The 26,152-nt window shown below is 39.4% G+C and overlaps 2 protein-coding genes across 2 annotated transcripts in view; one reads left to right on the plus strand and one right to left on the minus strand.

Moving 5' to 3' along the window:
- Positions 1–11,820, plus strand: part of LOC137646119 (thymidine kinase, cytosolic-like) — a 46,886-nt gene extending 35,066 nt beyond the window's left edge. The window contains exons 4-6 of the mRNA XM_068379326.1: positions 148–357; positions 6,276–6,383; positions 11,704–11,820. Coding sequence (XP_068235427.1) covers positions 148–357; positions 6,276–6,383; positions 11,704–11,820 — 435 coding nt within the window. The remainder of the gene's footprint in view (positions 1–147; positions 358–6,275; positions 6,384–11,703) is intronic.
- Positions 11,821–12,522: 702 nt separating this feature from the next.
- The window catches only part of Vps25 (vacuolar protein sorting 25), a 90,341-nt gene continuing 76,711 nt past the window's right edge, over positions 12,523–26,152 (minus strand). Inside the window, exon 5 of the mRNA XM_068379570.1 lies at positions 12,523–12,799. Within this exon, the coding sequence (XP_068235671.1) occupies positions 12,687–12,799 (113 nt within the window). The 3' untranslated portion in view covers positions 12,523–12,686. The remainder of the gene's footprint in view (positions 12,800–26,152) is intronic.

Consider the following 26,152-nt stretch of genomic DNA (forward strand, 5'->3'; position numbering starts at 1 on the left):
AAGAAACTGCCCCATTAAAATATTACATCTCTGGGACATTTGACACCTAGAAAATTATATTTTGGAATATAGTTAGGAATATTTATTATAACCTTTTCAATATTTGTATGTACAGTAATTGTTTAACAGCTTTTTATTCTATATCAGTTCCCAGATACTGTGGAGTTTGCAGAAGAGATGGCCAATAGAGGTAAAACCGTCATTGTTGCAGCACTCGATGGAACTTTTCAGAGATCAGGATTTGGAAATATTTTATCTCTTGTTCCATTAAGTGAATCTGTTGTGAAATTGACAGCAGTGTGCATGATTTGCTTTGAAGAGGCATCTTACACAAAGAGAACGTCTGCAGAAACCTCGGTATGTGAATTAAAATTTAAACCTTTTGTGTATAATTAGTTTGAATCAAGTTATTCTGTGTTGAAATGTTGTCAACTGAAGAGTAGGATGTCTATAGCATTACATATGATATGTATATGCAGATGATGCTGTTCTCTCTACATCAATTCCATATCCTTAAAGGAGACCTATAGATGTTAAATCCCTTGATAGAGATCTAGCTGAAATTAATTTGTGGCACAAGTTATGGGGAAGGAAGTTAAACACTTAACAAAAATCAATATATGATTGTGACTAGGTCTAGGACAGTGGCTGCTCAATATTCAGATTTTTCCAAAAGTAAATTTGCATTAAAAAATCACGCATAGAATTTTAAATGAGTTGCATATTGTTAGATGCAAATTCTAGGTGTGATTCTTGATCAGAAATTTACTTTTGAGAAGCACATTCAGTCTGATCAATTCCTGAATTGCACAAAAATTGACTTAGTGAGAAAGGCTTTTTAAGATTTTTGGTGATCAATCTATCCTTAGGAAATTTTTGGTGATCAATCTATCCTTAGGAAATTTTTGGTGATCAATCTATCCTTAGGAAATTTTTGGTGATCAATCTATCCTTAGGAAATTTTTGGTGATTAATCTATCCTTAGGAAATTTTCATTCTTTCATTCTACTTTGTTTTGAGCATTTTTCTCCTGTCTGGTCTACAGTTGCCGACTTCCTAATTATTTGAGGGTACACTCGAGCATGCTATTCTATCATGTTTCTTTTCCTCTTGTTTATATGAAGTTTTTATAGATTATATATGATTGATCTAATTTCATATTGTTAATAACCTTAAAATTTTATTTTGATTGTTATTACTTCTATTGTAGTTTATTTCTTTGTTTCCTTTCCTCATGGGTATATTTTTCCCTGTCGGAGCCCTTGGGGTTATAGCACTATGCTTTTCCAAGTAGGGTTGTAGCTTGGCTATTAATAATAATAAAAAAAACGTAATAGATCTTGTTAGTTCATCATATATGTTGCAAAAGATTTTTTCTTAATTCAGACCGTCCATTGTATTCAGGTCTTCCCAGACTGTACCATTCTTTATTTAGTACAAAGGATGCAGTTAATTCTAAGTCATGTCTTCTCCATCATAAGGATCAATACTACACAGAATTGTAGAAATTTTATTCTAGTTGTGACCAGGTTGTGGAATGGCATTCCTAATGTAGCATTTGAACTCTTGGAACTTAAGATAAATTTTTTTATTATTACTTTTGTCTTGTATATGTTGACGTAGTTTATATGACCGATCTATTTTGACTTTACCGATCTTAAAATATTTGACATTTTTATTCTTTACCTATATGCATAGTTTATAATTTAATTTCCTTTCCTTACTGAGCTGCTTTTTGTTGGAGTCCTTGTGCTTGTAGCATTCTGGTTTTCTGAGGGTTGCAGGTTAATTGGCTATTAATAATGATAATAATAGGGTAATCTTTCAACTTGACTAATGCTTCAGCTCTAGTCTTTTAATAAGTACTAAAGTCCTTATGTGTAAGCCTATTTGAACATTGAAAACTTCCCACAGCTATCAGTAGTCCCATATATTTGTAGCCTAAACTTTATTGCACTGTAGAGTGCTGTACACTAGAGTTATATTTATTTACTAAGTGTATAACATCTGAAAAGGTAGTCTAGCAAAAATCATTATAATAAAGTAGTGGCTAGAAAAGGTATCTCGTAGTTTTATGGGTTACTATAGCTATTTAAAAAAAATGGCTTATTCTAGTTTATCGACTTCTTTCGTACTTTATATTTCCAGTTTAAACCTTAATTTTTGAATTTCATCCCTAAAATTGATTTCAAGCTATCACTATTGAGGATATGTGCACAAATAAATAAAAATAAATTAATCTGAACATAATTTCCAAACTTATTCAAAACATCTTGCAATAAAAATTGTAGAAGTACCAATATGTTATAGGCTAACACAGTTTTCGTACAGTTTACTAAAAGGTATTGGTATTATTAGTAATCACTTGGATGTGTAAATGCATTCATTTGTTCATTGTGATTGGTAATGAAATGTAAACAAAGCAGTGGTTGTAGTAAAAACATGATGTAGAATTGGCTTTGTTATTTGGTTATTTTAAATTTCTAAGGTTACAAGTAAGTAAAACATCATTTGTTGTAACATGATCTCTACATAACCAATATTTGATAAGATACCTGTTGCAAAATTTAGAAGTCGGTTGTTTTATAATACAGATATGCAATAAATGAATTTAAAAAATTTCCGTAATTTTTTACCTAGTCAAATTATATGTGGAAATATATGGTAATTATTACATTCTTACTTCTTTTACCATAAATTAGTTTTCTGATTGTAATTTTTATATTGGATTCTGTATTAGGAGTTAATCACTTGATACATGTATAAATAAAAGTTCTGTTTAAAGAGACTACTGTTCTGTATCGGGTTAATTGTTCTAATCTCATAGTTGTTGACAAATCCATCAGTCATGATTAGCATTTATAGTTTATTTGATTTTGTTGTTTAGGTAATACTTTATAACTCATTTTACATTGTTTTTCATACAATAGCTACACTTTTTCCTATTGTTAACTCTGACTTCATTTAATTCTCCTCATGTTTATTACTCGTGAAATTTATGATTAATTGTTACTGATGGGTTGTGTCTTGTCACCTACTTGTATTTACAGTATTCAGATTTATTATATTATACTGTACACTTAGCCCTTGATTTACTGGACAAAATCTGTTGTCAAGCATACCCAGAAAAATGGTTGGTGAAGTCCTTGAATTGACATAATAATTTGTCTGTCAGAGCTTCTCAAATAGCAAGCTGTTTAGGGAACACGCATATGATATTGGGATACAACTACACAGTCCTCAACCAACGAACACAATAAGGACTGAGATGCTGTTCGTAAATCGTTATCATACAAGTATCCCTAGGGGTAAATTTTGGCATAGAGTTTGCGTAACGTAACTCAAATGCCTGCGACTTTCAGAAGTAATAAAATATTGATATAAAATCAATATCATATTACAAGTGATGTTTGACTTACTATGTAAGCTTACAGTACTCTATATGATACAGTACTGTCAAGTATGTCATTATCAAAAGATTAATGTACAAATGGCCATACATATGAACTACGTTTGTGTAGACTGTACCTTAAGGTTTTTAAACCAATTCTGATGCAATCCATTTTTGATGTCATAATGTACAATACTGAAGTATGTTTATAAATTAGTACTGTAATGTACTGCTTGCTAAAGTACAGTATACAGTAAAGCGATAAATAAATTTTATTTAGGATATGGAATTGCTTTACATACAAAAAGACTATTTATTACAATAACACTCTAAAGTTTTGGATCATCACAACACAGAAACAGCTGATGACACACACACACACACACACACACACACACACACACACACACATAAGCATCTCTTTCTTAGCACTGCCAGAACCTAGAAAGGTGTCAAAGAACATGGTCTTTTTCTTGCTTCGTGAGACGATTTATAGACTATATTTCTTGACAGCTGAGTGTGTTGAGGCACCAGCTCGAGCTACAGTTTACAAAGTCAGGGGTAAATGTTCTGCCTTAGCCTTCAAGAAGAACCTTTTAGTTGGCCAGGTATTCTGGGGAGGAATTTGGAAACTTACAAACAACCTTCAATCACTTTTGTTTTTGGTCCTTAGGGTGCTGCTGAAGTCCAATTCCTATAGGACAGCAAGCATCTTGTCTATGGTAATCTGTAAACACGGGTCAAGGATAACAGTAGAATGACAGGCTCTTCTGCTTCTTACCTTCCCTTTATTAGGGATGAAACATGCGGGACCTCATATTGATGCTGGTAAATTATGCTTTTCTAGTACCCTTGTTAGATTAGATCTATAAATAGTTATACTTCTTCCCTTGGTTGGGAAGATGATGGAAGGAATACCAAACACATTGGTCATCATAAGCCAAGTATTCAAATCTGGACTGCATATTTCTTCAGGGAAGAACGATTTCTTCTTTGATCACAATACCAAGTATGTATCAAGTACAGGCCTGGCCCTATCAGCCTACTTATCCCTGTGATGGCTACCCATGCATAAGTAAGACGCAGCTAACGTAAAATAATTTTGTCTTTATTTTCTGGGCAATTTTTATGCTTTTGGAAAATTTAGTTATCTGCCACTTGTGCTTCTCACAGCATAATCATATCATGAAAAACAGAATTTTAATATTTTTTCTTTTCTTTACTCACTTGATGTTCATGTTGTTTCTTCTCTAGAAACTAGTTTTATCGACGTTTACCTCCAAAATTTATAAAACAATTTTCCCCATTTTATTTCCTTCCAAAATATAACGAGCCTCTGTAAAGTAATGAGACAATCTAGCAGTTAACAGAAGTAGTATGCTAGGAGTTACCCATTCTTCAGTTTGCTAACTTCCTCTATTCCTTGACATCACAAGTCAGTGGGGGCAATGGATATGAGTATAAGTTGAGTATAGGAATGATTTTATTATTAAAATTCTGTTTATTTCTATGAACCATCCTTCATATTGTTGACTCACTCAAAAAAAGGGCCTAGTGTTTAAGTGTAAAATCATTTGGGAGGGGTTAGTGCCTTAAAGGGATAAGATAAGTTCTGATGCTGTCTTGTCTTTTGAGTATTCAGAGACAGCTACTTCTTAGACTATGCATACCACCTCAGTTCTCCCTTTTTGTTGTGAATAAAATAGTTTCTTGTTATCTCAATTACAAAGAAAGGCTGGTAATTAATTGCTCTTGTTTAGTCTTTAAGCCTTCCATACCTTAAAGACATTTTGACTTGTTTAAGACTAATTAACCCTTTTACCCCCAAAGGACGTACTGGTACGTTTCACAAAACTCGTCCCTTTACCCACATGGACGTACCGGTACGTCCTTGCAAAAAAAAAAAAGCTATAATTTTTTTTTTTTTCATATTTTTGAGAAAATTCAGGCATTTTCCTAGAGAATGAGACCAACCTGACCTCTCTATGACAAAAATTAAGGCTGTTAGAGCAATTTAAAAAAATATACTGCAAAATGTGCAGGGGAAAAAATAACCCCTTGGGGGTTAAGGGTTGGAAATTTCCAAAGAGCCTGGGGGTAAAAGGGTTAATTACCTAGTTTTGTTATAGATTTCTATTTCATATCCTGCCCTGAGCACATCATTACTCCTGATAAACAAAAATCTTTAAATGCAAAGTTTGCAAGCTGATTTACCTAAGTAATGCTCTTTTTGAGAAATAAGTGTTTTTGAAATACTTTCCTTTACAGAATCTAAAATAGTTGTTATTTTTGTGTTTTAGGAAAAAGTGCAGACCTTCAGGGTTTGAATTTAGTTTTGTATTATCTGATCTGTTTTGATAATACTATACCGTATCAGAGGGGCTTCCGAGGCTTTATCAGTTTGTGTTTTTTTTTTTTTTAATTAAGAAAAGCAATGTTGGAGATGTAGATTAAGTAATTGCTGTTGATACTATTTCTCGGACAAATTTTTGTTGTTAGTTTTAGACTTATTTTAGTTGTTTAAAATCTCTCTTCCTGATTAGTTAGCAATTGTTGCACTGTGCATACAAATTAGTTTGAGTTAATAAAATATGTTTTATGATCATTATTAAAGTTCAATGCTTAAATAAAAGCTTACTTTTAGTTCTGGGGAATTATGAAGAAGGCTAGGGATCTTCATTTAAGGCTCCTCTGGTTTGGGGCTCTATACGTGCAGGTTTTTTCTTTTGTTGAACATTGAAAGCCTAATTTTTGTTTTATTTGGCTGAAGCTTTTTAGTATAGAATAAATATAGCACATGAATTGCTGATACGTATTGAAATAATTTGTTTTAATTTGAGAACTTCTGTAAGGATTGTACTACAGTATGGTCTACTCTTTACAGGTGGAGGTCATTGGCGGTAGTGAGAAATACATTGCTACGTGTAGAAAATGTTACTTCATTGCAACCCCGCAGAAGAGAGTCAACCCATCACCATTAAAAGAAGCTCAGGTATTTATGTATATATAATTTTTTTATATGTAGCAATACTGTATAGGGAAAATATTACCATTCCCGTAAAAAATTGTTATGATTTGCAGCTGGCATGCTTTTTGGACCCTATGGTATTTTTAGAGTTAATTTAGTAGAATTAGTAAGGATTTAAAGTGACAGATTTTCGTTTCCAGTAATTCTTAGATAGGAGAAAGAGAGCTTATAAGTCCCATCTACAGGTAGTCGTTGACTTATGATATAGATAGGGACAAAAATACATGTCAAAAGTCGATTTGGACGTATGTCGAACTTGAAGAGTTAAGTTTCCGTAGATTTATTATGCTGCGTCATGATTCGGTGATCATTTGTCATATTTTATCAATATTTGCTTACTGTATATCATTATTTCCTTTTCTTGTTTCATAGGATATCATATGTTCTATTAAAGCATTTTAACAATCAATTGCTGATATTTTTTTTTTTTTTTTTTTTTGTTGCAATCAGCTGATCTCAAGGTCCCGCTACCGTATCGAGAAATAATATGCACGTGAATAACAAGGCGTATCGTTTATATAACTTCTTAACTTATTTTAAATATCTTCATGATGGATATTACATGAGCACCAATATGTTACAGGATATCTTAGTATTTATAGAGTTCATTTATGCTACTCTAATGCAATTTTGCACACATACAAATAAGGTTTGTCATTTATATAATTTCTCTTTAACTTGTTACTGTAAAATTATCTTCGTAATGAATATTACCTCAGCAGCAATATGTTATAAGATATCATAGTTTCCATACAATTCAATTATAGCCATTTTTTTTAGTGGTAAAAATCTATAAACAGAGCAATATGTATATCAGGCAAGTATACTCCTGTTAGACATCAAAGAGGTGGAGCTGGGGGGAGAGTGACTGCTCCCTGCACTCTATATTTGGGATCTGAATGTGCGTGGATGTAATACGATAGAGAGTAAAAGATATGAGATTGGAAGTATGGTTAGGAATATGAGGATGGATACATTAGGTTTGTGTGAGACAAAGATAAAAGGGAAGGGTGAAGTGATGTTTGGTGAAATGACTGGTAGAGTGTCTGGGATTGAAAGGGGAAGAGCAAGGTGTGGCTTTATTGCTGAGGGAATGGATGACAGGTATAGTAGTGGAATGGAAGGAGATATCATCTAGGTTAATGTGGGTAAGGGTTAGGATGGGTGGGGAATGTTTGGGTTTTTGTTAGTGTGTATGGGCCAGGTTGTGAGAAAAGTTTAGAGTGGAATGAGTTCTGGAATGAATTAACTAGGTGGGTAGAAGGAATTATGTAGTTGCCATGGGCGACTTAAATGCTAGAGTGGGCGCTGGAGATGTAGGTGTCATTGGGAAGTATGGCATACCAGGTGAAAATGAGAGTGGTGAGAGACTGGTAGATATGTGTGTTGAGCAAGAGATGGTGATAAGTTCTAGCTTTTTCAAAAAGAAAGGTAAAAACAAGTATACATGGGTAAGAGTTGCAAATGGAAGAAGGGTAGAAAGGGCATTAATGGATTATGTATTGATAACAAGAAGGTTGCTTGGAAGATTGAAATACGTGTATGTGTTTAGGGGTATGGCTAAAGGTATGTCTGATCATGTTTTGGTGGAAGGAAAATTAGTTGTAGCAAAAGAGTGGGGGCTGTAAAAGGGAGCTAGTGAGGGTTGAAGAGCTAATAAAACCGGGGGTAAAAAGTGAATATCATGAAAGGTTGAAAATGGCATATGACAGAGTAAAAGTAAGAGAAACTGGTAATAAGGAGGAGGAGTGGAAGTTAGTAAAAGAAAATTTTGTTGGGATTGCAAGTGATGTGTGTGGTAAGAAGTTTGTTAGAGGCAGCATGAGAAATGGCAGTAAATGATGGAATGAAGGAGTGAAGGTAAAAGTGGAAGAGAAAAAGAGGGAATTTGAAGAATGGCTGCAGAGTAGTAGAGTAGAGAAGTATGAAAGATATAGAGAAAAATGTGGAAGTAAAGCGCAAGGTAACTGAGGCAAAGAGGGCGGGTGACCTGAGGTGGGGTAAGAAATTGGGTCATTCATATGAAGAGAATAAAAAGAAGTTTTGAAAAGAAGTGAAGAGAGTAAGGAAGGCTGGTTCGAGAATTGAAGAGACAGTGAAAGATGGAAATGGAAGGTTTTTAAAAGGAGAGGAGGAAAGAAAAAGGTGGGCGGAATATTTTGAAGGTTGAGGATAATAGGGAGGCAGATATAATTGCTGTTGCAGGTGTAGAGGCGCCGATGATGGGAGATGAGAATGAGAGAAGAGAGTGAGGAGAGCACTAGATGAAATGAGAGTAGGAAAAGCATCTGGTATGGATGGTGTGAGAGCTGAGATGTTGAAGGAAGTGGGTGTGACTGTACTTGAATGGTTGGTGAGATTGTTTAATATGTGTGTTGTGTTATCAATGGGACCAGTAGATTGGGTTTGTGCATGTATTGTACCACTATATAAGGGTAAGGGAGATGTGCATGAGTGTTGTAATTCAAGGGGTATTATTTTGTTGAGTAGTTGGAAAAGTGTATGGTGAGTACTGATTAATAGAATTAAGGATAAAACAGAGAGTGCAATCTTAGAAGTACAGGGTGGTTTTTAGGTAAGGGATGTATGAATCAGATTTTTACAGTTAGGCAGATATGAGAGAAATATTTGGCAAAAGTTGATAGGGAAGCAATGTGGAATGTGATGAGGTTATATGGAATTGGTGGAAGGTTGTTGCAAGCAGTGAAAAGTTTCTACAAAGGTAGTAAAGCGTGTGATAGGATAGGAAATGAAGTGAGCGATTGGATTCCGGTGAGAGTGAGGCTGAGACAGGGATGTATGATGTTGCCATGGTTATTAAACTTGTATGTTGATGGAGTGGTGAGAGAGGTGAATGCTCGAGTGCTTGGACGAGGATTGAAACTGGTAGACAAGAATGATCATGAATGGGAAGTAAATTAGTTGTTGTTTGCTGATGATATTGAACTGGTTGCAGACGCGGAAGAGAAGCTTGGCCGATTAGCGACAGAATTTGGAACGGTGTGTGAGAGAAGGAAGTTGAGAGTTAATCTGGGTAAGAGTAAGGTTATAAGATGTATGGAAAGGGAAGGTGGTGTGAGGGTGAATGTCATGTTGAATGGAGAGTTACATAAGTACATAGGGTCTGTTTTTGCAACAAATGGTGGATTGGAAGCAGATGTACGTCACAGAGTGAATGAAGGATGCAAAGTGTTAGGGGTAGTAAAGGGAGTGGTAAAAAGTTGAGGGTTGGGCTTGAATGTAAAGAGATTTCTTTATGAGAAAGTGATTGTACCTACTGTGATATATGGATGAAGTTGTGGGGAATGAAAGAGACGGAGAGACAGAAATTTAATGTGTTTCAGATGAAGTGTCTAAGGAGTACGGCTAGTGTATCTCGAGTAGATAGGGTTAGGAACGAAGTAGTAAGGGTGAGAACGGGTGTAAGAAATGAGTTAGCAGCTAGAGTGGATATGAATGTGTTTAGGTGGTTTGGCCATGTTGAGAGAATAGAGAATGGCTGTCTGCTAAAGAAGGTGATGAATGCAAGAGTTGATGGGAGAAGTACAAGAGAAGGCCAAGGTTTGGGTGGATGGATGAAGTGGGGAAAGCTCTATGTGATAGGAGGATAGATGTGAGAGAGGCAAGAGAGCGTGCTAGAAATAGGAATGAATGGCGAGCGATTGTGACGCAGTTCTGGTAGGCCCTGCTGCTTCCTCCGGTCGCCTTGGATGACCGCGGAGGTAGCAGTAGTAGGGGATTCGTCATTATGAAGCTTCATCTGTGGTGGATAACGGGGGAGGGTAGCACCCTAGCAGTACCAGCCGAACTCAGTCGAGTCCTTTGTCAGGCTGGGAGGAACGTAGAGAGGAAATTCCCCTTTTTTTAATTTGTTTTCTGTTGGCTACCCCCCCCAAAATTGGGGGAAAGTGCTTTGGTATATGCATGTGATTGAAATTTTTTTTACTAGATCAAGAGCACTGCTAACATCATGAATACACAACCTTGATACTTTAAACATGACAAAATAGAGTGAATTAAGCCATTAGTACCCCCACCCTAAAACTTGTCGACTATCAATGACTCATACAGTAGTCATTGACAGTTTTGAATGCTGGAAAGAATTACAATAAAGAAACAACATTGTAACTGACAATATTCAGATGGGATCATTTTAAGCTGGAAGTAAATTGATGTTATATGTAACCATGATTTGAAGGCAGATAAAAATAATAAAAAAAGGCCCTTTGGGTTGTAGACCCAAAGAAATCTGATTGCAGTTTCTCAGCATTAAGTGACAAAGAGAAAGAAGCCAATGATACATATCTGGTAGAATAGGAGTTTCAAGTCACAATCTTTTATATATATGAAATATTCTATTTCTTAGCTCAGTAGGATAGTAATGTTGCAGTCAAGAGGAAGGTGTTGGTACTTCTTTGTCCTTCGATGAACAAACATATTTGCTATAAGGCAGAAATATAACTTGACAGGACTGGTCACCCACTTCTCTCTCTAAATTCAGGGATATCTATCATTCATTAAGTAATCATAATGACCTTACACAAGTAAAACTGATTTGATATTCCAAGATTCAAAGGAATTGGCTCTTAAATGAGTGCAGTTTAAAATCATTAGTAATGGAAATGTGATACTTTGTATCTAATTGTGCCTTTCTACAGAGGACAGTGCATAGAATATTAAGCTGGGTGGTTGATAAAAAAAAGAAAAATAAGTAAGTTCAAATGTGGCTTTTGCCTTGAAACCAGAATATACTTAGCTATAAGCAAAACACGTTCATGAAAAGAAACTGCATTTTTCAGATGGTGCACTGAATAGATGGTAATTTATTAAGAATATGCCAAATAATATTTGCATTTTCTACCAAAAGATGCTTGAAAGTTTTTTTTTATTTTTCTGTACTCTGAAGCTCAAGTTACAAAATGGTTAGTTATCTCAAGCTCAAGTTACAAAATTCAAGGTACAGTCCTATGGGAAGGCCTTGCATTGCATTAATTTTTTACTCATTTCAAATAGTTTGTAGCCGGTATCTACAAACTGGTTACCGAGGCATTATGTAAAGAACAAACAAACTATAAAAAAATTTCATGTTCACATGACAATATGGAGTCAGCCACACTGGTTGTTTAGGCATTATGTGAAAGAGCTATGTATTTGAGGAACAAATAAAAAAAAAAAAAAAAATTGTTCTCAGGAGAATATGGAGTCAACCTTACTGATTGATGAGATATTATGTAAAAGCTTTACATTCAGGTAAACAATAATATGAAAAAAATTTTCTTTACAGGAGAATATGGACTCGACCCCAGATCCAAGTTTGTGCAAACGTCGGCTTACAGATATTACTGAACATACATCACAAAGTGTAAAAAATGACAAAGAAAATATAATGAATGTTGCTTGATTGTTATTTACGTGCATTTTAAAATTTTATTAACAATGTGTCTTCTTTTTGAAACGAGCTGCTTATCCAATTTTTTATACTGAAAATTTGCAAGATTGTTTGGTATCATTTCCCAGTTAACATGAAAAAATGTATGACTTATTTTAATGGAATTGCTTTGTATTTTGCTTAATCATGTACTGTATAAGTTTTAATGGTCTTGTGTATTTCTAACAGTTTTTTTTTTTATACATATATTTGTATGTATAATTCTTTTATACGATTAGTAATAAATGAAAATTTTTTAGTCTATTGTAGTTAAGTTTTGACCAACTGATTTTCATTTGTGATATTTTAAATATAAAATATATATTCATTTGCAATTATTTCATATACATATACATAAATCATTGGAATATTTTTTATAATTTTTAATTAAATTTACTTTGTCACCATTTAACACTGCCATAAAACCTCACTAAAGTATCTTTTTCTTCATATTGAAAGTAAATTTTTTTCCTAATTCATATTGTTTAATTCATCTCCCCTATATGGCTGAGCCTAGAATATATAGGTAACCTGTTCAGGGGTTTATTATATAATTCTGCACTATGAAAATTATTACAACAAAATTTTGGGTTGTGAATTTATTAACAGAAGAAGGGCTGGGTTTTAATTGTTTTCATTATTCTTCAGCACTTCAGAAAGTGACAATGAAATCAGTTATCAGCGTATAAAGTTTAATCGTGAAAAATTGTACATGTTTAACTTACTTTCAAGTTACAGTTTGCCTGCTTAGTTGTGATCTTGGTTTTACATAATGTATCCATGTTTTTACCAGATGTGTAAAATTTGTAGGTTAAAAATACTATAAATAAATTCTTGAATTACAAGAATTTAATGCCTTGGTTATCTCCAAAATCCATTAATTCTGCTTTGCCTGAAACTTCCAAAGCCCTGAGAGCTTTCATAAGAATATCACCATCCAAATTGTGAAATTCTGAAAGAAAAAAACATTATTCAGGAACAGCACAACACAGAACAAATAAGGTGTCCAATAACTATACATTTTATAATCAAACTATCAGACTAACTCGATAATATTTAGGTTTCAATCGCAGTACGATGTTGCCAGGCTAACTTTTTTCTACCATTGGAAGATAAAGAAGTGTTCCCATGAAACTAGTACTTCCAGGACCCTCAAGTCGTTCAAAGAAAATGTGTGTAAATGATTAGATTGTGGAATTTAGGCCATGGAGAGTATAAGTGTGAAGATGCAACCGAGGAGGAAAACCCATCAGTTGCTCTGTTAAATAATAATAGTAAGAGGTTGGACAGGGCAATGAAAAATTGAAATTTAAAAGAAAAGTGTATCTTTATCTCATGATGTTGGTACTGTATTGCTTTGTTCTTGAAGCTTGCCTTTCATCCGTGCCACCTCCAAAAACAAAAATATCCGTTTTCTTCTCATCAAGAGGCCATGCTTCTTGCCTACCAAGGCAACATCTAGTGACAAACCAGTGAGTAGACACACCTTCAGTCTTAAAGTCGAAACAAATATCATATCCTCTTGACATCATTAGTCAGGAGGCATGTTGTATGAATGTCAAGTAAATGTAAAAGGTAATGAATTTAATAATCTTAAAAATACTATTTATTTTAATGAACCTCATCTGATGTTCATATTGCTGACTCATATACAGTACTGAAGGAGGCGAGTCATGAAGGAAAGAGATAGTAAATTTAGTCTTAACTTTAAAGACTACTATTTGGACCTTGTGCATTCATTTTGGGGTTGCTTTTCTCTAAGAAAATTACATTATTCCGACACAGAGACTTACCTCGAAACACTTTCTTAGGAGTCTACTGGTAGCTCCTCTCAAACGACCAGTTTGTGTAGATTACCCTACTCCCATTCTCTATAGTGACCTGCTAGCGGGAGAGAACGTGACCTGGGGGCAATGCCCGAGGTCGGCCGTGTGGCTTTGCGCTTGACCCAGCAGTAAGTTTTCTGGTCGCGTCGTGTTCACACGTCGCTCCTCATTTCTCTGTGCGAACCCCTTTGTGTTCGTTACCATGTGGTTACCACATGGTTTTGATTCCTTCACGAGTGATTAGTGCCTTAACTGTGTTCTTTTATGATCGTTCCTTTGTGCTTTTACTGGCGTTTTAGTGCTTTCCCTTTGCATTATACTTGGGTCTAGCGATCTGTGTTGTGCTATGGAGCACGATCGCCGTTGTCCTGGGCCTAGAGCCGGGAAATCGTGTAGGGCTTTCTTGTCAAAGCCTGTTCGCTGTCAGACACGTGTCCCGAATGTGCCGATTGGAGCGAGGTCCAATGGGTGAAATGCGGCACGAAGAAGAAGACGGTTTCGAAGAGGTTTCCTAGGGAAACTAGCTTGTCTTCCCCTGCGACGTCGGCAGGAGAGGGGTCAGGTAGAGTGCATTCTTCTTCCCCTACCCAGAGTAGGGGACGAGGTAAGTCCTTGAAGTGTAAGAAGTTGGTGCCTCTTTCCCAAGGGAGTGATGTTGTGGGGGAGTCTTCTTTGTCCAGGGCAGATCAGGCACCTGCAAGTGAGTGTGTGGGGGTCCGAGGGACGCGACTCTCGTAGGGACTGCATCTCGGCGGAGGACCCCATGTGGCCTAATAATGTTCCATTTTTTAATACCAGATTCATGGGTAGAGGCCTCAGGCGCGTCTGCTACGGAAGGATCCGCTGGATTGGGATGTACCAAGGACGCCGTTGAGGTCCCCACTGGCCCTGGAGGAGGGCCTATGCTAGTCCTTCCCCTTCATGGCTCGTTCAACGGCGTGGTTACCGGCAAAGCCATCAGTTCCAGAGAGTTTTCTTCTGCCATCTACGTCAGGATTACGGCGAAGCCACAGTCCGGTATGAGGTCGCAGTATGAAGGCAAGTCAGACTCATCGGGGCGAGGAACGTCGGAGACGACACAGGAGGAAGAGAGATCGGTCTGTGTGGAGGAACTCCCCTTGCGGTCTCCCACAGGATCTTGGGACAGGAGAAGTCCCCGTTACCCTCCATACAAGCCAAGAGCCTCGCCAGAGAGTCGGCCGATGAGCAGAGGACCTCGTCTTGTAGGCCTAAGTCCCGTCCTAGAGCCACTCCATCCGCTCAGCGGAGGGAGCCGTCTCCTAGGAGGGGCAGCCTCGACAGGTCTCCCCATCGAGATGATAGACGGGGACGGGCACCTCCGTCGAACTATTTCACGGAAGAGCCCGTCCCGTCGTCCAGGACCTCGAGGAGGAAGGAAACGTCGGGCGAAGAGGGTAGAATGAGCCGAGGGTCCCGTCAAGGTCCCCGTCGGATAGGCGTAAGGCCGCGAATAGACTACTCTACCCGGCTAGTGTAGGGAATCGCTGTTTCGGACGGGCAGCCTCGTCGAGCCAGCTCATACGAGCAGTCGACAGGGGCGGCTTCCTCCGTCGGGCAAGCCCACAGAAGCCTCTTCCCCCTCGAAGTGAAACAAGAAGGACGGAGGTTCTCGCCTCCACGGCAGTGCCCATCCTCAGTCCACAACCTAGGGCGGAGGCGCCCGTCGCCACAGCTCATCAACCCCGGACGGAGTACCTGGTCTACGGCAATGAGGGCATGCCAACGGAGGACTCCACTTCCAGGGCGGAGGCCCTCGTCGCCACGGCAAGACCCATCCTAGCGGAGGACTCCGCCTTTAGGACGGAGGCCCTCGCCACCACGGCGATGCCCGTCATAACAGGGGACCCCGCCTACAGGACGGAGGCCCTCGCCACTATGACTATGCCCGTCATAACGGAGGACTCCGCCTATAGGACGGAGGTTCTGGATGCCACGGCAATTCCCGTCCAGTGTAAGTCCTGTCTACAATCACGAGCTCTGTAGGAGGCTCTCCGGGGGTAGCCTCGACGTCGACGAGTCAGCCCGCGGAAGGAGTCGTCGAACACCTTCACGGAGGAGCCCGTCCTCTCCTCGAAGGCTCGAAATGACGGAGGCACCCGTCTCGCCTGGAAGGGCTTAACCGCGAGACTCGTCAGAGCGGAGGGACCCGTGCTGACTCTACACGTGCTCAGATCCCTCCGTGGCACCCCTCCACGGAGGAGCCTGTCCCTTTATCAAAGGCTCGTTAAGTGACAGAGGTGCCCGTCTCTCCGGAAGGTCTTAGCCGCAGGTTCCGTCAGAGCGGAAGTGCCCGTGATGAATCTACACCCCATCGCCGGACGGAGGACTTGGGTACGGACGCGAATCTTAGAGGGTGATCTCCTTGATAAGGGGACACAAAATTGAGCAGCCACTACCTCAAGAAGTAGTTGACTGGTGCTCTGGCCTTAACAGGATTATGGAGGAGCCTGTCTAGAAGAAGTCATCTTTGGCTCCTTCCGAGGAGAGAGACGTAAAGTTGGGCGTACCCATATTGATAAGGTGTTCACCCGCTTAGGGACACCTCCAAAGGTCACAGTTCAGCCAAACTGCTACAGTGCCTGAAATCACAAAGCAAGTATTATGCTTTAGAAGGACGTCCTAGTAGGGATAGGACAAGGTGCCCCGGAAGACCGGCTAAATCTCAGTTGACCCAAACCAACAGAATGTCTTACTTGGGAATAACCCTGGATTCGTTACAGGTCAAGGCCTTTCCCATCCATAGACAGGCTGGACAACCTGGACCAAGTTCTCCTTCCCTTCCTTCGAGGACATCCCAGAAGAATGAAGGATGGGCAGAGGTTGGTAGGACATCTGGTGTCCTTAGAGAAGCTAGTTCCACACGGGAGACAGATCCTAAGGAGGGTTCAATGGAACTTAAAGGAGAATTGGAACCAGAGAAGTTCCCCAGACAAAGTGGTGCCAGTCCGGCAAGAAACCAGACAAGCCGTAGAGTGGTGGCAGGATCGGTCACATACTCTAAAAGGGATGCCGCTGTCCTCCCAACCTCCGAAATCCGCCAGTTTATGGATGGGTAGAAAGAAGGAGGGGGAACGCACCTCCGGGGAAAAGACAGCGAAGGGGACTTGGACAGAAAGGGAGAAGTCCCTACACAGCAATGTCCTAGAGATGAGAGCGGTCCAGGAAACCTGCAAACATTTCACGGAAGACTTGAAAGGGAATTCAGTGGCCCCGATGTCGGACAATGCAACCGTGGTTGCATACGTTAAGAAGATACGAAGGGCCCGTGACCATGCCTCCCCCCAGCGTAGGACAGAGGAAGTGGTTGGTGAGATGACGTCGGCGATGGAGGACTCCGCGTATAGGAGGGTACTCGCCTTGATTAAAGGCTACAATAGCCTGGTGGAACCCGTCCCACAGGAGGTGGAGGCGTGGACCTCGGGCTTGAACAAGTTTCTAGCCTACACCGCCCAGAAGAAGTCCTCACTTTCCCTTCCTGAGGCCAGGAACGTGGGAATTGGAAGAACCCACATAGACAGAGTTATAACCCGCAATAGCGATTCCAGCACAGGCTATAGAGCGGCGAAACTCCTGCAGGGACTTAAGGCACAAAGTAATTACCACACGTTGGAAAGTAGACCAAACGGGGCATGCAAGACGGGAAACCCTGGACATCCTTTGCCAGGGCTTCTCAGACAGAAGGGCGTCATCAGCTGCCACCTTCTTCTCCCAGTCCGAGTCCGCTGTTTCAGAGGGAGGGTTGAGATCAAAAGAGTTGTGCAATCCGGCCCTTCAGATCCTGGATTGGGAAGGAAAAGAGGAAATCAACCTGACAGCAAGCTTCATTCTGGGGAAGAAGAACGTCCCAGCAGACGGCCTCAGCGGAACGGGACAAGTAGTAGTGTCGGAGTGGTCCCTGCACCCACAAGTGGCAAGCGACATCATTCAGATGTGGGGGCCCCCGGTAATGGATCTGTTCACCTGTCCCAGACCCGAAGGCGGCATTGGAGGACGTGTCTCAACACAGATGGGACGACCTAGACGTGTACGACTTTCCCCCCTTCTCCCTAATAAGTCAAGTCCTCAACAGGGTGAGGGCAGCAACCAACCTAAAGATGACTTTGGTAGCGCCTTTGTTGGCCGGAGAGAGAGTGGTTCGCAGACCTAAAGAGTCTCGCCACTCTTCCCAACATACCAGACCTATGGAGACAACCACATTTTCAGCGGTTTCACGAAACCCACAAGCCCTTCGTCTTCGCGCCTGGAGGTTATCCAGCGCCTCTTGAAAAGACAAAGGTACTCAAGCAAGACAGCTAGGAGGATGCCCCTTTACCTGAGGAAATTCTCTACGGCCGTCTACCAATCCAAGTGGACGATGTGCGTTACGTGGGCAAGGACAAGAAGATAGAACCCTTAGAAGCATCCGTGCCCATTACAGTGGATTTCCTGGTCCATCTCAGGGATAAGTTGGCCATGACAGTCCCAGCGATTAAGGGAGTTCGAGCTGCCCTTGGTCAAGTTTTTCTCCTGAAAGGCATAGTTCTGGGTTCTTCAAGACAGATGTCCATGCGCATCAAGGCTTTCGAGCAATCAGGCCCCTTCTGCCTCGAGAATCCCGAATTGGGACCTGGCAAGGGTTCTGGATATGCTCCGAAAACCACCTTTCGAACCCTTAAGAGACATCGTAGACAAGAATCTCACATTCAAAGCAGTCTTCTTGTTAGCGTTAGCCTCAGCTAAGAGGGTGAGCGAGCTACAAGGATTATCGTATGAGGTGGAGCACTCTAGACTCTAGAGGATGGAAGGAGATAACCTTTAAGTTCCAAGACACAGGATCCGTCAGTTTGGGTTCCGAGGTTTGAGAGCTTTACTATCCCAGCAATCCTAAATGAAGGAAACCAGGAAGGTTTGAAATTGTGCCCCGTCAGGGTGATTAGGAAGTATCTTAAAAGAACGGCGAAGCTCCGCCCGTCTATTAAGAACCTCGTCGTTTCCTGGGGTCAAACGAAAAAGAACATCTCCAAGAATACAGTTTCCTTTTGGGTCAGACAAGGAATTAGGCAAGCTCCCTCAAATGAGGGGTTTTCAGTGCCAAGAGAACCCAGGGCTCATGATGATAGGGGTCTAGGCACCTCCCTTGCATCTGAAAAGAACATGTCGGTAGCTCAGGATCTTCGAGCAGGAACTTGGTCTAACCAGTCGACTTTTCACTGATCATTATCTCAAGGACGGTACGAGGAAGTCCTGGGATGGGCTTTCGATCGGGCCGGTCATCTCAGCCTTCCATTTGGTTTGACGAATTAAGCCCGGGCTCGATAGTGAACCACAAATGTTCTAGACACAAGTAGGCTTATTTTTCGCTTTCGCCTTTTTCCCCCTTTCTCTCGTACTATCAGTCGTCCTCAGAGCTATCGCTCATTAGACAAGCCTCAAGAATCGCCTATATACATCAAGCACAATAAGGAATATTTGGAAGGGTAAGTGTTATAACACACTTAATGAGTCCCTTGTGTAGTTTATCCTACTGTCCATCGGGGTCTAGCTCTAGGAGGCACTTCCACCTCCTAAAGTGTAAGTCTCCTAAGAAAGTGTTTCGAGGTAAGTCTGTGTCGGAACAAATCACAAATTTTTGGTAATTTGTATTTTTCCTAACATACTTACCGAGAAACACTTTCGAGTTATGGCCCCCCCAACCATCCCCGCAGTGCCTCACTGACCTCGAGTATTGTTCCTTACATAAAACTTACTGCTGGGTCAAGCGCAAAGCCACACGGCCGACCTCGGGCATTGCCCCCAGGTCACGTTCTCTCCCGCTAGCAGGTCACTATAGAGAATGGGAGTAGGGTAAACTACACAAAACTCTGGTCATTAGAGAGGAGATGCCAGGAACTCCTAAGAAAGTGTTTCTCGGTAAGTATGTTAGGAAAAATACAAATTACCAAAAATTTGTGATTTTTATGACAAAACAGACCGGTTTATGAATGAAATCTGTTCTTATGATGTGTTAGCAGATGATTTTATATACACAACGTACTGTATATTTATAATAAACTTACCATTCATAAATTACTGTACCCTATACAGTAGTGTACCTACTCCACTAATACAGTACTAAGTAGACAAGAGGTAATACTGTTTATATAACAATTCCTTACCTTCACTCCTGTGGTTGGTCTGCACACTGGGAGGTGTGTTGCAGATTATGGAAAGACAGGCTTATTGAGAGTAGGAAATGGAAGATGCTACAGAAGCTGAAAGAAAAGCTAGGTAATCATGATGAGATTCGGGATGATAAGGTGGTGTTGGAGAAGGTGCAGAGGGTTGAAATTCAGGTGCAGGCCTTTCTACCTTTTTAAAATATATAACACCGGTTTTTCTGCCAGGATTGCATCCTCTTCTTTTCCAAGATCTTATTACACCTCAAAGCATCCATGACCCCCTAGACACCTTCATAAACCTTTCCTTGCTGGGATCCTGTTCCTTAACTTTGCCACTGCTACCTCTAGCAGGGCAAAACCTTGTGCTAAGGCCTTGGCTGTAAATTTCTCGGCCTCTGGGATTGGGTGTCTTCCTCTTCTGCAAACATCTGGCTATCAGCTCAATGTCTACAGCAGACAACTCCTCTCCATGAGATGCAGACAGCACCCACCTCAAGATCCAGCAGCTTAGTAAGGTGAACAACCTTTTTAGTAACATCCTCAAATGTCTCCTCAAAACCAAAGAAATTGTCCAAACTGGGGGCAAAGCCTCTTCCCGACACCATTCATGTTGGTTTGCTTCACCACATCCCAAGCTTTGGCAATGTTCTTGATGGCATCTCAGATGTAGAACTTCCAAGATATCTTGAGGGTTATGTCCTTGTCTTTTTAAGTTGCCTTGAAGGATGCACTTACCCCTTGGTTCATAGCTGTAACGGAAGTACCGTCATGAGGTAATTAAACACTCTTGACATTGGAATTGAAGTCAGCTAAGTTGGCAGGGGAACCATGGACATTGTCCAACAATAGCACCATCTTGAAAGGTTGGGCCTTATTAGCACAATTCTGTCCAACTTCAGGAACAAAGCAGTTAAAAAACTAGTCCTCAAATAACATGCCTTCCTATTAGACGTCCGGATAAAGAGTAGCCGACTTCCAAACCCTTGAGAGCCCTGGGATTCTCAACCTGATTCCCAGGCATAGACTTTAGCTTGCAGTCGCCAGAAGCATTACCCCCAAAAGGAATAGTCGGTCTCTCCTAAACAACTTTGTGTCCTGGTGCCATCTTCCCCTCCTTAGCGATGTACAGTAGGTCTGATTGCGCTTCCAAAACAACCGTCTCATTCACATTGGAGACTTGTTCAGGACAAAACCCACCTTCCCTGAAAAATCTCAGCCAATGCATCTAGGAATTTGCTTGCTGCTTCATAATCATCATTAGCATAAGGTTATGCAAATTTGCACGAGCCTTAAACCTTATAAACCATCCCTTACTGGTCACAAACTCTTCACTTCACTCCCTTCCCCCTTTTGACTTTTCAAGGTATTAAAAAAATGCTTAGCCTTCTCCTAATTTACTATAAGAATCACAGGGATATGTTACTGATTCTGGTTGTCCAACCTGAGCACTGATAACATCTAAATCATGAGACCACAGCGTTGCTTCGTAATAATGGTTAACCTCATTGGGGCAGATCCTTTTACATGCTCAAGGACGTGATGTTTATCCTTGATAATCGCAGCCGTAGATCAACTAAGGCCCAACGCTCTACTTATATTTGTTAGGGTCTCCCCTTTTTTGTTTTGCTTCACTATGTTCACTTTAATTTCCATTGTAATGGCTTTCCTCATTTTGGATGCACTGCTGTCTTTCTTATGCCTTCCAGACATGATGCAAAAGTAAAAAGGCACAAATTTATATAAAAAAAAAGTGACACCGTAATCTTGAATGCATATCTTAAGCTAAGATGACGAACTGATACTAAAGAGACGTGTAACTCATTATCATGAGGCCAGACGACAGTATTAGGTGCTCTCCGTGTTAGCAAGTACAGTAATTCATTGTATTAACGAACCTAACCGAGTTATGCTGACTTTTTAAGTACTTTATTTTATGAGACCCCATGCATAATGGTGATTCATCAGAACAAGAGACCGTCTTAATCCGAGGACCTCATGAAAGTTACTGTATGTATTTATGAATGGTGGACCATTGGACCCCTTCATTGGTATACCTTGTGTGCAATACAGACCGGAGGTACTTCCTTGAGGATGAATGGACAGGGATCTTGAAGTAAGCATCCTTTAGAACCAATGAGATCATAAAGTCCTTTGATCTTATCGCCTTCCCTGACCGTGGCTGTGATACAGTGTTATTTGTGTCATAGTGCCTGAACACCAACAGGCAGACATACACATGGTTCCAGATGTAGTTTTCAAAAGTTTCAATCAAGATGTAACCACATATCGCTGCATGCACGACCTTCCAAGAGCTGATGTGTGGGTAATTCTTTTTTTTAACAGACCTCATTTCTTTTTTTGATGTGTTACATTATAGACTTTATAAATAAGAATGTTCTCATGTGTACTTAATGTAGTGAGATCAGTCCCGTGACAGTATTGCTGCCTAAAAATATGTATGACATACTACTTGAGTGAACCTGATACACAGAAAAAATAGGTCTGGTATGTTCCGTCAGGGGGATGCCATATTAAGGAGGTATTCGCGTAGTTCCTGGTTGTGGGGACCGAGGTGATTTCCAAAGTGAAAACAGCTATGGGATTACTACTCAGCCTTGGGGTGAGGCAGCGTTATATGTGTAGAAATTATTACCTTGTTAATAGTTGTAGTTTTAGTGAAGGAAAGACAAGGTAACAATAATTTTCTCGGAAAATGGCTAAGGGCCATCAAAACCGATGATACTGTACTTCCAAGTGTAAGTGTAATGGTATTTTAATGATAATGAATATAGATGGGGGTCTGTGTTGCAAAATTATGCCATAAAACCTGGACAGGTAAAACCGTGAGGTGGAATAAGAACCCATTCCTGTCCCTATCCCGCTAGTTCAAGTCCGAATTGCTCACAACTAGAGGGTATTATGTAATACCAATATTGATGTGATTTTCTTTCTTTTTGAGTATTATATACTCCCAGAAACAGAGTTCATAAGAAATGAATGAGCATATTTTCTTTTACGTAAATTGTGACGCGTAATATTTATTTCTTATTTTATGTGAGATGTCTTTTTTTATATATATACTGCATACATATATTTTTGTTGTTGTATATCGGAGTGTCCTCCATATATTACACTAGAGGGCAAAAATGAGCACCCTCTCAAGGAGTGAGGCGCATGGGGGGGGGGGGGTAGTAGTTCCCATGCCCTTAGACAGGGAAATAGAAGTACTAGATGAACATTGATTTTGTACTGAGAGTGCATTAACCTTTCTAAAAGTATCATCACTTCTGAAATATTGTACATTATACATCTTTCCACGGTGGTGGAAATTTCCATAAATTTAGCAGTGTCAACATATTATGGGGAGCAGAATGCTTCTCCTGCTTAAGAGGTTGCCAGTATAGCTCGGATCATGGCTCAATTAATAGTAGCCCATCTAAGGGTGTCCTTGCTGAGTGATGCTTTCAAATAGCCTGCGATCCTTTACACTAGACATGCTCCGCGCCACTTACCCCTCTCACCACCCAACTCATCCTAGCTCTCACTGTACACTGTACAGTATATCTATTTACTGTGGTAAAAAAATTACAGCTATATTTGAAACAAACCGGATTTTGATTAACCTCGTGTTTCACTTAACTGTATACAATAATAGTAATGTAACATTCACATTTTAGTATCGTATTTGTAAATAAAAACAGCGAATTACAATCTTTTCTATTGTTTACGTTCAGATCAGTTCAGTTACTGGGCGGATGGATTCGCCTTTCCATCAGCACCGCACCTTCTTAGTTTTTTTCTTTATTCTAGTTCTTTTTTTTCTTCTCCCTTTTTTCCATATCTGATCTATGTATTCTTTTTCTTATTCATTCTTCAATAAATAGAACGTTTCCTATTATCTTCTTCTTTTCCTCTTTGTATGGCTTCTGTAATTCTTTTATTTTTCTTCTCGTCACTGAAGTCTGGACAGTAGAGTAAGAAATGGCAATATTTTCCACATCAGTTGATTAACCCTGCGTTGTACACTGTCAGTAACCTCAATTCTTGGATCAAATAACTCCCAAGTTATTAAAGCATGCTACAGAAGGATATTTCATTTTTCTTAAAAGAAACAATTATTACTTGATCTATCATTTTCCATTTTGTTAGAGAGAGAGAGAGAGAGAGAGAGAGAGAGAGAGAGAGAGAGAGAGAGAGAGAGAGAGAGAGAGAGAGAGAGAGAGAGAGAGAGAGAGAGAGAGAGAGAGAGAGTGTTTTATAAGGATTTTGGATGTCTCAAAGACATTTTAGTCCATATACGGAGACTCCATTTGCTCTTTGGTAGAGAGATTTAGTTTAAGCATTTAGAGTTCTTATGATCTTGTCTAACTTATTCTTGAACTCGTTTACCATGTTAATGTTTTCTACAACGCTGGAAGTCTATTCCAACTATTTGCTATTTTGCATGTAAAGAAATTGCCACATTGAGTGATGCAATATCTTTCCAATTCCAGTTTGTATCCATTACTTCTGGACTGATTTGTGCTAAGCATAAATAGATTGTTGTAATCTACATTTGTTATTCCTTCAAGAATTTTGAGTGCCTCTATTAACTGTCCCCTTAATTGTCGAGTTTGTAGATCTATATCCAAATTGCCTTAGTGCTGGGACTAGTTTGGTGGCCCTAGCTTGTACTGCTTCCAGTCTATCTATATGCTTCTGAATACTTGGAGCCAGGAATTGGACTCTGTATTCTCGGTAGGATCTTACTAGGGATGTGTACAGCTGTAGTACAGTTTCTTTGTTTCTGTGTTTGAATTCTCTTTATGTAACCTATTAGCTTTTGTGCTTTCTTTTCAGCTTCAATGCTCTGTTTGGTGAACTCCAAATCCTTGCCGATAATAATGCCGAGATCTTCCTCCTGGTCCACAATTTCTAGTTCATTACCCAGCAGTGAGTAATCTGATTGTGGGTTACTATAAGCTATGTGGATGACTTTAAATTTCCCTCAGTTAAAAGGCATTTGCCATTTTCTGGACAATTCTCTAAGCTTCATTAGATCCTCTATTAAGGGTTCTACATCTTCTGAGTTCACAGCATTTATGTCTAGTTTAGTATCGTCAGAAAATTTGGCTATTCTACTAGTTAATCCTAAATCTATGTCGTTAATGTGAATCTGTAACAGCAATGGGCCAAGGACAGATCCTTAAGGTACTCCGCTTGTAACAGATACCCACTCTGAAGCTTCTCCCTTGATTACAACTCTCTGTTTTCTGTTTGTTAGCCAATCTTCAATCCATTCTGCTGACTTGTCAATGATGCCTAATGCTGTAATTTTGACCATTAATTTTTCATGAGTAACTTTGTTAAAAGCATTTTTAAACTCTAGGTATATGATGTCTATTACCCTGCTTTTGTCATAAATGCTAAACATGTTGTGGAGAGAGAGAGAGAGAGAGAGAGAGAGAGAGAGAGAGAGAGAGAGAGAGAGAGAGAGAGAGAGAGAGAGAGAGAGAGAGAACTAATAATGATAGCTATAAATGTACTTTATGAAAATTGTGATAGCTTACAATACATTGGTGCTTATGTAATACTGTATATAGATGCTTTGAATAAGTGCACATATACTGATCTGATCACAAAAACCTAAAAAAAAAAAGTCAGTAATACTTGATTGTTAAAATAAATCCTAAGTTTAAAACAAAAGTACATAATTGTTTTATTAAAGCACAATTAACTATCTGAATGACAGTAATTTTTAGAATGCAATAATATTGTTACCTAAAAATAGTTGTCAGCTGACGAAATCAGATGATTTAAGTTACGAATGGAAATGGATGTATACTCGGTATTTTTGGTGCCGTATTTAATCGACACTTTTTAAGGAAAAAAATATTTTGGTTTCTTTTGCTATATGTTAGTATAGTAGAGCACCTGAGAGAGAGAGAGAGAGAATCAGCTGGTGTATTCGATGCTGTTTTTGTTTACGTTTCTTTATAAGAAACAATTATTACTAAGATACTGATGTTTATAGTTCATAAAATAAGCTGTATTTCTGTTTAAGAAAATATAAAAATAAAACAATTTGTGAATTTTCAACAATGCTTATATACATATTCCTCATTGAGAATATGTAAACATACCATCTACCAACATCTCTTGGCAAAAAATGTAAACAATCGTAGTTAAACAAAAGCGAATGATTTTACTGTAAAGATATAATTAATTCTTATTTCTATTTTCCTTAAACACACAACTACAGTATATGATTCTACTGAGCATATTACATGTTATATCAATCCTTCCAAACTACTGTGTAAGTAGGAAAAATCGTACAATGAT

This window comes from Palaemon carinicauda, chromosome 1 (assembly GCF_036898095.1).
Source record: "Palaemon carinicauda isolate YSFRI2023 chromosome 1, ASM3689809v2, whole genome shotgun sequence".
Lineage (NCBI taxonomy): Eukaryota > Metazoa > Arthropoda > Malacostraca > Decapoda > Palaemonidae > Palaemon > Palaemon carinicauda.